The sequence below is a fragment of the Chrysochloris asiatica genome, unplaced genomic scaffold (genome assembly GCF_000296735.1).
Source record: "Chrysochloris asiatica unplaced genomic scaffold, ChrAsi1.0 scaffold00034, whole genome shotgun sequence".
In the NCBI taxonomy this organism is placed as follows: Eukaryota; Metazoa; Chordata; class Mammalia; order Afrosoricida; family Chrysochloridae; genus Chrysochloris; species Chrysochloris asiatica.
This window is the reverse complement of record NW_006408552.1, coordinates 3,294,011-3,304,513: the sequence shown is the minus strand read 5'-3', so window position 1 is coordinate 3,304,513 and position 10,503 is coordinate 3,294,011. Positions and strand designations below refer to the sequence as shown.

At 47.2% G+C, this 10,503-nt stretch overlaps 1 protein-coding gene across 1 annotated transcript in view; it reads right to left on the bottom strand.

Annotated features, from left to right (window-relative positions):
• STYXL1 (serine/threonine/tyrosine interacting-like 1) overlaps positions 1-10,503 on the bottom strand; it is a 58,568-nt gene that overhangs the window by 29,229 nt on the left and 18,836 nt on the right. Inside the window, exons 2-3 of the mRNA XM_006859833.1 lie at positions 6,467-6,528; positions 6,048-6,186 (exon numbers count right to left, since the gene is read on the bottom strand). Coding sequence (XP_006859895.1) covers positions 6,048-6,186; positions 6,467-6,528 — 201 coding nt within the window. The remainder of the gene's footprint in view (positions 1-6,047; positions 6,187-6,466; positions 6,529-10,503) is intronic.

Sequence of the window (10,503 nt, the reverse complement as noted above, 5' to 3'; positions counted from 1 at the left end):
GATTTGCCTATTGTGGGCACTTCCTATCAATGAAGCATTAATATGTGGCCCTCGTGACTGGTCCCTTTCACTGCGCATATGTCTCCAGGGTTTATCCATGTTGTAGCATGTATCATGGCTAAATCATAGTCTGTAGTCTGGAGGTACCATTTTGGTTTAGACAGTCTTTCATCAGTTGATAGACATCTAGGATAGTTCTCCCTTTGAGCTGTTACAAATACTCTGCTGTGAACATTTGTGTTTCTATACGGTCCTATGCTCTCAATTCTTTTGGGAGTCTACTTGGGGTGAAATGGCTGGGTCATATGGTAACTGCACCATTTTACATTCCCCCGGGCCATGTCTGAGAATTCTGATTTGTCCACATCCTTGCCAACACCTTTTATTTTCTGCCTTTTCATGGCAGCCATCTTAGTGGGTCTGAGAAGTCCCCAGTGGTGAAAAGGTTAATGGACTTAACTGTGTGCTCAAAAGTTGGCGGTTTGAGCCCACCCAGACAGATACCTCAGAAGAAAGGTCTGGTAATCTCCTTTAGAAATCAGAGCTGGAAACCCCTACGAAGTGCCACTCTATTCTGGTACGGGAGTCAGAATCGACCTGATGGCAGCTGGCAGTGGTGGCTCTGAAGTAGAATCGGCTGTGGTTTTGGTGTCGATTCCATCTTAAGCGTCTTGACCGATCACTGTGGGGTCCCTGAAATTTGCACCTCTGTGAGAGGAAGTCGGTGTGACTAGGGCCAGGCAGGACATCCTGAGGTCCAGGGCTGACCCACTGGAGGGAGACGGGGCAGCTCACAGACTCTGGCTTTGACATGAACCTTTGCTAATTCCAGCAGGGTTTGCTCAGGACACAAGGGGACTGTGCTCGAAGGAAGGTTGTCTGGAGTCTGCAGTCAGGCTGGGAGAGAACCCAGAGTTGGCAAGACAGGAGCCCACGCCCACTCCGGAGGACTTGCTCCCAAGCCAAGGTCCACTCCTGTCTCTCTCTTGAGCAAGAGACTGGAGAAAGACCAGGGAGCTGGGGAGGCATCCAGCGGCCTTTAGGCCAGACAGCTGCACCCGATTAATGTCACAAGACCCACTGTAGCCTTGCTCACACTTCGGGGTGAGGGGTCAGTACTGGAGGAGGGGCAGCTTCCAAGGGACAATGGGAGATGAACATATCACCCTGCTTACAAACAGACTCAGGTAAGGCCAGACTCAAACAGAGAGAAGGTCAACAACAGGTACCACAGACTGTGAGGATATAGAGGGTCTCCAACAGAAGAATGTAGCAAGGGGATTATTTTTGAGACCTTGTTGTTGTTGTGTGCTGTTGAGTCAGTTCTGCCTCATAGTGACCTTACACAGGGTTTCTGAGAGTGGCTGGTGGATTTGAACTGCCGACCTTGAGGTTACCAGTGCTTATCTTACAGCACATTGCTATTCCGAACAATCCTGAATTCTTTATTGACACAAGGTGTCCCATGCTTTGAATTGAGATGTCAATGATTCACGGCACAGGGTGGACGCCACCTGGTACAAGGTGGTCAGTGCTTTAAGTCAAAGGATCTTGGATCAGTGGTCAGATAATAGTCTTCAAAGTCAGGTTTTGCTGCATGAGAGAAAACAGAGACCCACAATTTCCAAAGTTTTCCTCCACAGGTCAGGAGGCCGTGGTGTGATACGGAAGGATGCTTTAACACTAAGAAAACTCTCTCTCCTGCAAGCAGGGGCGTGCCCTTTGTGTGCTAAAAGGAACATGGGAGAGTCTCAGCCATCAAGACCACAGAAGATACTTCTGGGCTCCGAAGAAGACAAGCCAGCACTGACAACCCCTGCATTTCAATCGGAGTGGGTCCTGAGGAGATTAGCCCAGTTTCCACTAGGAGCTCGGAGCCCCTGGTGGAGGTGGTGGAGTAGCTAGCCTGAGCTGGACATGGAAGGTACAGGAAATCAACTAGGACGCCTGGGCCGCAAGGCACATGGGGGTGGGAAGCTCCCAGGAGCAGCCACAGAAACCCGCTCAGGAATCACACTAATTGTGGACATGCTGACCACAGACACGCCAAGGACAGAGGTCCACAGCCCAAGCCCATACAGTCCGAGCTGCGTGTCCCCTGGAAGCATCAGCAAAGGATGCCTGGAAAGAACGCCGCTTTCCCCATGTCTAGGTTTCCTGGAAGGAGTCATGGAAAGGAAAAAGCGGTTGGGGAGCGGAACCATGAAATGACTTCTGGCCCCCAGAGACCTTGCATTTACCTCCAGAACCGACAGAGAGAGAACGCCTTCCCCGAATGCCAGCACCCTGAATTTGGACCTCCAGCCTTGTTGTGGTGCTAGGGGATCATCACTGGATTGCTAACTACAAGGTGGATGGTTCAAACCCACCAGCTGTTCCTTGGAAACCCTACCCAGGATAGCTATGAGTCAGAACCGACTTGATGGCATTTAATAACAACAACAACAAAGGAGTTGTGGTGTGGCGCTGTGGGCGACTGCAAAGTTGTTGGCGGTTCAAGTTCACCGGCCGCTCCTTGGAAACCCTATACAGGGTTGCTATGGGTTGGAATTGACTCGACAGCACTTTATAAAGTTTGGGTTTTTAAAGCCATCCATTTGTGTGTTTCTGTGATAACAGCACTGGAGAATTAAGACAGCTACCACTTCTGCAGGTTAGTGAGCTGGACTGCAAAGGCATGTCGACCGCAAGGTCGGCGGTTCAAGCTCACCCATCACTCCTGGGAAACCCTATACAGGGTCGCTATGGGTCAGAACCAACTCGATAGCACTTGCCTAAAGAAGAAGAGACTATCTCTTAGCCAGACTCTGGAATGGGAGTCACCACTCCCTTTTTTTAAAACATGGTAGCCTAGCGCCACCTAGTGACACAAACTGAGAACTTCCTCTGTTGTGCCGTGGAGTCAGTTCTGACCCATGGCGACCCTGTATAGGGTTTCCAAGGAGCAGCTGGTGAGCTTGAACCGCCGACCTTGCAGTTCAAACAGCTTTGCAGTCTGGCACATTAACCCACAGCGCCACACCAGGACTCCCTTAGCAACATACCAATAACAAAAGGTATTGTTCTTGTTAAGTGCGGTTCGGGGGTGGTGGATTTGAACTGCCCACCTAGTGGTTAGCTGTCCAATGCTTACCCTAAAGTGCCACACCAGAACTCCATATGGCAAGGGGTGGTCAACACCAAACTAGGGACTAAAGGAGAACGCAGCAGAGCCAAGTTTTTGCTTCTGACTTGGTGAGACGCTGCTCGTAAGCATCACTCAGCATAAAACCTGTATGCTGAGCACATGACCCGAGAAGCTGGCTTATATGAAGAGCTTATATCAGAGGAAGACTCAATCTAACAACCTGCAACATGCAAATGAAGCAAGCTTGCTTGCTGAAAGCGAAGACGACTTAAAATCCTTACTGCTGAAGATCAAAGATCACAGCCTTCAGCATGGCTTGCACTTCAACATAAAGAAAACAAACGTCTTCAAAACTGAACCAATAAATAACATCATGATAACTGGAGGGAAAAAAAATTGAAGTGGTCAAAGGTTTCATTTTACCTGGATCCACAATCAACATTCATGGACACAACAGTCAAGAAATCAAATGATGTATTGCATTAGGCAAATCGGCTACACAAGCCCTCTTTAAAATGTTCAAGAGCAAAGCTATCAATCTGAGGACTACTGTATACCTGACCCAAGACATGGTATTTTCAATAACCTCATGAGCATGCGAAAGTTTGGACAATGAATAAAGAAGACCGCAGAAGAATTGATGCATTGGAGTTATAGTATGGGAGAAGAATATTGAAAAGCACCATGGACTGCCAGAAGAACAAACAAATGTGTGTTGGAAGAAGGAGACTAAGAATGCTCCTTAGAAGCCAGGAGGGTCAGACTTCGTCTCGTGTACTTTGGGCATGCTCTCAGGAGGGACCAGTCCCTGGAGGACATCATGCTTGGTAAAGTGGAGGTGTCAGTGAAAAAGAGGGAGACCCCAAAGAGATGGACTGGCACAGCAGTAATGGGCTCAAGCATTAACCGTTATGAGGCTGGTGCAGAACCCGCAGTGTTCCATTCTGTTGTGCACAGGGTCACTATGAGTCAGCGCCAACCCTGCAGCAACAACACAAGAGTGACTACGTAGGCCCCGGGAGACAGCACAGAGTCAAACTGTCGCGTTTGGATCCTGGCTCCACTAGTCTCCTTCCCACTGCCACTCATAGAAGCCCTGTGTAGGGTTTCTGAGACTGTAAATCGTTAAGAGAACAGAAAGCCTCATCTTTCTCCCTTGGAGTGGCTGGTGGGTTTGAACCGCCGACCTTGTGGTTACATTGTACCACCAGGTCTCCTTTGTTAGCTCCCAGGAAGAATAAAATATCAGCCCGTCCCATTCTCAGGGTTGTTCTGCAGGCTTCATGAACTGACCCTGGTAGAGTTCAGGGCATAGAGCCTGGCCAAGTCAGGGTCCAAAAGCTGTTCTCGATTATGGAGTCTCCGGGTGGTAAGAATAATTAACGTGCTCAACTGCTAGCTGAGGGGCTGGAGGTTGGCGCCCACCCAGAGGTGCCTTGGAAGAAAGTACTTGTTAAAAAAAAACATTCACTGAAAACCCTGTGGGTGTCATGCCCACTACCAACTGCTCTGAAAGGGATCACACTAGTAGGTCCTGGATAGATGTGGAGAAAAAGGGGAACAAAACTCAAAGTCCTAACAAAAGACCAGGCTTACTGGTCACAGTCTGTGGCCCTTGGTCACCTTTCAGGTCTGGAACAGAACTCACCTTCAAGACTCAATTTTCAGTCAAGCAATAGATAGGTACGTGGGAGGGGTGGGGTGGTGAACAACACAGCTGAGGTAGGCACACCACAGAATGGTCAACCATTCGAGATTCAAAAGGCAGCATTTAACTAAGGGTTAAATTCAGCAGGGTCAGGCAAGAAGGAGGAATGGAAACCAAAACAACAGGGAGGAAGGGGATAAGTGAGGTCACATGAGGGGACTGCGGTCACCGACATAAAACGAAGTGTATGATTTGTTGAATGTAAAATTGATGATGTGCTCTGTAAACTCAATTCACAACAAAAAAACCTATTGCCTTGAGACAATCTTTAACCATTAGCCAAAAACATCCCTGAAGTCTCCTTAAAACTAAACAACCGTTCAACCTAGCTAGTAAAGAACGTGGAGTTCTGGTGTGACTTTATGGGTTAATGCACTGGAATGCAAAGGTGGTTTGAACTGCAAGGTCGGCGGTTCAAGCTGCCCGGCTGCTCCTCAAAAACTCTAGACAGAGTCGCTATAGGTCAGAATCGAGTTGATGGCATTTAATGACAACAACAGAAAAGAACGTGGAGTCCTGGTGGCACAATGGGCTACACACTGGGTTTAACTGCATGATCACTGGTTCAAATCCATCAGCTAGTCCATGGGAGAAAGATGAGGCTTTCTGCTCCCACAAAGATTTACAACCTCGAGTTGTAAAAGCAGGGTTGCTATGAGTCAGAACGGACTCAATAGCACACAAGCAAAGAACATCTGCCTTGAACATTTTGCTCTTTCAAGACCTCTCTGTATGTGATCAAATTGTAACCAACTCACCCTCCTGTTATGTGAATGGGGGAGGAACAACCCAAAAGGAGGGTGAGCTGTTTGCAACTCAAAGAGGGTCAACAACGTCGTCACTGACTGTACACGCAGAAACAGTAGTGGGGGCACATTCTGCTGTACATATTAGCAACAACAACAAATAAATTTGAAAAACACAGAAAACCCTGGAGCACTCTTCTGCTCTGACACACACAGACACCGTGAGTCCAACAGAAGTGGTTCAGCTATGTAACTGGCTCCTTCTCATTGTGTGACAGCTATTGCAAAAACCCAAGTTGGGCTGCTAACTGCAAAGCCAGCAGTTTGAACCCACCAGCTGCTCCAGGAGAGAAAGATGAGGCTTTCTGCTCCCATGTGGATTTTCAGCCTCAGAAGCCCTGTACAGGAACACTAGGCATCAGCGGTGACTGGATGGCGTAGTGCTGGCACCATGGTCTACACCCACCTTGGTCACTGCGGTCAGAATCTTCACTGTCGTTGTCCTCTAAGATGACCCCCAGGGAGCTGGTGTTGCTGTCATAGACCACGCAGTACCTCACACACTCCAGGTCCACAGATTCGGGGACCATGTACTTGCCTTCCTTCTGAGGACACCACAAGAGAGGCCTGTGGGTGGGTGGGCCCCCTGCAGCACACATTCCCTGCACCCCATCCCGAGGCAGAACTTTCTGCTACTCCACACCCCAGGCCTGGAAGCACTGAGAGAGACACTGAAGAGGATGTGGGACTCCTGGGTCCTTCCACACCCCAGTCCCTTCCTGTCCACAGAGCCCAACATTTAGTGCTGCCTCCCAGGGAGGTCTAGGATAAAGCCTCCCATTCCCCAGGCAGTCAGCCTGTCCCACCACCTGACCACCACTGCACCTGCTTCACTCGGTGAGCCGTAATCACATGGCTTTCATCATACTCCCATTTGCTGCGAACATCTGAAAAAGAAAAGTATTTCAACAACAGTGTGCGAGCTTGTATGTACATATACAGGTGGACTTTGGGGGTGGCACTGTAGGATCAGCACTGGGCTGTAAACCACAAGGTCAGCAGTTCAAACCCACCAGCTGCTCCTCAGAAACTCTGTAGAGAGTAGCTGTGTCGAAATCGACTCAACGGCACTTACCAACAACAACATTCGCATATAGTCACATATATGGAGTCCTGGTGTGGTGCTGTGGATTCATGAGTTTGAAACACAAGTTTGGCGGTTCAAGCTCACCAGTTGCTCCTCGGAAACTCTAAACAGGTTTGCTATGGTTCAGAACCAACTCGACAGCATTTAACAACAACAACATAGGCATGCATACACACACACACATTTGTGTGCTGCATATACACCCATATATACAATAACACACGTAGTTACGGACTCCCTACACATCCAGATAACTTGCAGCATTAATTTACTGGGTTAAAGGACTAAGGGTGGTAAGTGCTTTCATTTCCAACTCATAGCAACCCTGTATAGGGTTTTAGAGGAACAACTGTGTTAGTGTGCACTGCCAACATTGCGGTTCAGTGCTTACCCTATAGCGCCACACCAGGACTCCAAGGACAATAGTTTCTGGGATAAGTTAGTTATCCCAGAAACTGGATCAGCATAGTTCATGAAGTCAATGTTTTACAGTTCAGTTTGGTGAGCAGTGTTTGGGGTCTTGAAAGCTTGCAAGTGGACATCTAAGACACATTTATTGGTCCCCAGTTGTCTGAAATAAAAGAGAGTGAAGGAAATCAAAGACTGAAAGTAGAAACCACTCCACACGAACCACGATCGCTCCTAACCTGAAGCTAGAACTAGATGGCGCCTGATTACCACTACACTGGGGACATATGTTGTTGTCGTTGTTGTTGTTAAGTGCTGTTGAGTCAGTTCCAACCAAGGAGTGATGAGTTTGAACCACCGACCTTGCAGTCCAGTGCTTTATCCCACAACACCACACCAGGACATTATTTGTTGTTGTTGTTAAGTGTTGTCAAGTAGGTTCCAACCCATAGCAACCCTGTATAGAATTTCCGAGGGGCTGCTGGTGAGCTTGAACTGCCAACCTTGCAGTTCAAACAGCTTTGCAGTCTGGTGCATTAACCCACAGCGCCACACCAGGACATAATTGTTATTGTTGTTAGTGCCATTGAGTCGGTACCGACTCATAGTGACCCTAATGCACAACAGAATGTAACACTGCCCGGTCCTGGGCCAACCGCACAATTGTTGTCACGCTCGGGACCACTGATGCTGCCACCCGGCCAATCCATCTCGCTGGAGGTCTTCTCTTTCTCTGACCCTCCACCTTACAAACATGATATCCTTCTCCAGCAACTGGTCCCTCCTGACAACAAGTCCGAAGTATGAGAGATGAAGTTTGGCCATCTTGGCCTCCAAGGAGCACTCTGGCTGCACTTTTTCCAACACAGATCTGTTGGTTCTTTTGGCAGTTCATGGCACTTTCAATATTCTCCTCCAACACCACAACTCAAAAGCATCAATTATTCTATGGTCTTCCTTATTCACTGTCCAGGTTTCGCATGTATATGAGGTTACTGAAAATACCATGGCTTGGGTCAGGCGCATCTTAGTCCTCAAGCTGACATCTTTGCTCTTCAACACTTTAAAAATGTATTGTGCAGATTTGCCTAATGCAATACGTCATTTGATTTCTTGACTGCTGCTTCCGTGAGTGTTGATAGTTGATCCAAGAAGAATGAAGTCCTTGATAACTTCAATCTTTTCTCCATTGATAAGAATGTTGTTTACTGGTCCAGTGGTGAGAATTTTTGTTTTCTTTACACTGAGATGCAATCCATACCGAACGAAGGCTGTGCTCTTTGATCTTCATCAGTACATATTTTAAGTTCTCTTCACTTTCAGCAAACAAGGTTGTATCATCTGCATATTGCAGGTTGTTAATGAGTCTTCCTCCAATCCAGGATATTATGGTGGCGGTGGTTATGTGCTGTGGAGTCAATTATGACTCATAGCAACCCTGCTATGAGTCTGTAAATCTTTATGGGAGCAGAAAGCCTCATCTTTCTCCTATGGAGCAGTTGGTATAGAAGGTCTCAAATAGAATGGGAAAAAATTTTTAGAACAAAAGGTCAACCCCAGAAAGAGGCTAAAGCTACTGGACCAATAGACTAGAAGAGCACCCAGGATGATTCTGCCAAGATACCCTTTGAAAGCAGAACTGAAGGCCCTCCTACAGGCCACCTTTCAGCCATATAGTAATGTGCCTCCTAATCAATCTAAAGTCAACAATGACCCAAAAGCAAAGATGAGAAGGCACGGTAGATGGGGAGGCTAGATCAATGGAAATAGAACCAACAGAATGGAAACGAGGAGAATGCTGACAGTGTGAAAAGTTAACCAAAGTCACAGAACAATCTGTAGAAATTATTAAATGGGAACCTAATTTGCGGTGTAAACTTCCGACTAAAACACAATAAAATTGTTACTCTTAGGTACTGTCAAGTCAGCTCTGACTCATCGCAACAGAACGAAACACTGTGCGGTCCTGAGCCATCCTCACAATCGTTGCTGTATTTGAACCCATTGTTACAGCCACTATATCAGCCTTCCTCATCCTCGCTAACCCTCTCCTTTACCAAGCATGATGTCCTCTTTCAGCGACTGGTCCCTCCTGATAACACGTCGAAAGTACATGAAACAAAGCCTTACCATCCTAAGTGCTCTAAGGAGCACTCTGGCTGAATGTCTTCCAAGACAGAGCTGTTTATTCTTCTAGTAATTCATGACACTTCCAATATTCTTCACCAACACCACTATTCAAATATATCAATTCTTCTCTGGTCTTCAGCTTTCACATGAATATGAGGCATTCGAAGATAGCATGGCTTAGGTCAGGAGCCCCTTAGTCCTCAAAGTGACATCTTTGCTCTTTAACACTTCAAAAAAGGTCTTTGGCAGATTTGTCCAAGGCTTCCTTTGATTTTTCTTTTTAATGTTTTATTGTGAATTATGTGATAGTTTACATGGGAGAACATTAGCTTTACATTCATCCTATCACATATCGTTTCATTGCCATGGTTACATTTTCCTCCATGCATCACCAAATCAACCCTGAAAGCCTGCACTCTGGTCATCAGCACACAGTTCCTCTCCCTCTCTGGGTCTAGAGTCCCCAGCCATTCCCTCTCTTCACGTCATCGTCTCTCTGCCTCCATCTCTGACATCACTGCTTCTCTGGGTAGGGTCCCGTACTCTGCTCTTCTCCCATGATGGCCCCAGGGACCTCCACTCCTGAACTGCAAAGTCAACCACTCCTCTCATTTGGCTACAACATGTCCACCTTTACATTTCCAACCCTCACAGTCAGTCCTGATAGCAATTGTTCACTATTGTACCATATGAGTCCTATCCCCATTTCCTTTTATCAGCCCTACCCAGACAGATGGGATACTACTCAGTGGAGATTCTACCTTCCTCTGCACTCTCTTGATCTAGGCTCCTCTTGAAAGTTTGTAAGCCAGTCACTTCTTGCCTTTGTAGCCTCCCATTTTGGGTAGTCAATGTCCAAGTTGCCCATCCCCGTCTACCCTGTATATCAAGGGGGCAGGAATGATCCTCTTTTGAGCTACTGCATCCATAGGTGCAGGTCAAATTCATCACACTGTATCAGATTATTCTTTTTTACCTCTTCTTTCTTCTTCTAGTTGAGTTCTGATCATTCAGCCATTGAAGCCAGGTCAAGTAGGTATAATCTGAAAGTGTGGGTGTTCTTGTGCATATGCCCTCTCTTCTTATCTGCTGGATGCTTCACTCTCCACTCTAGTCCTCTGTGGCTATGTCACTGACTCTGGGCCTAAGAATCCCCAGGTCTTGCCATACTGCTGGCCAACCAACTCTCTTCCCAGATTCACAGGAGTCTATTGAACGTGGTAGGGCTTAGCTTGCT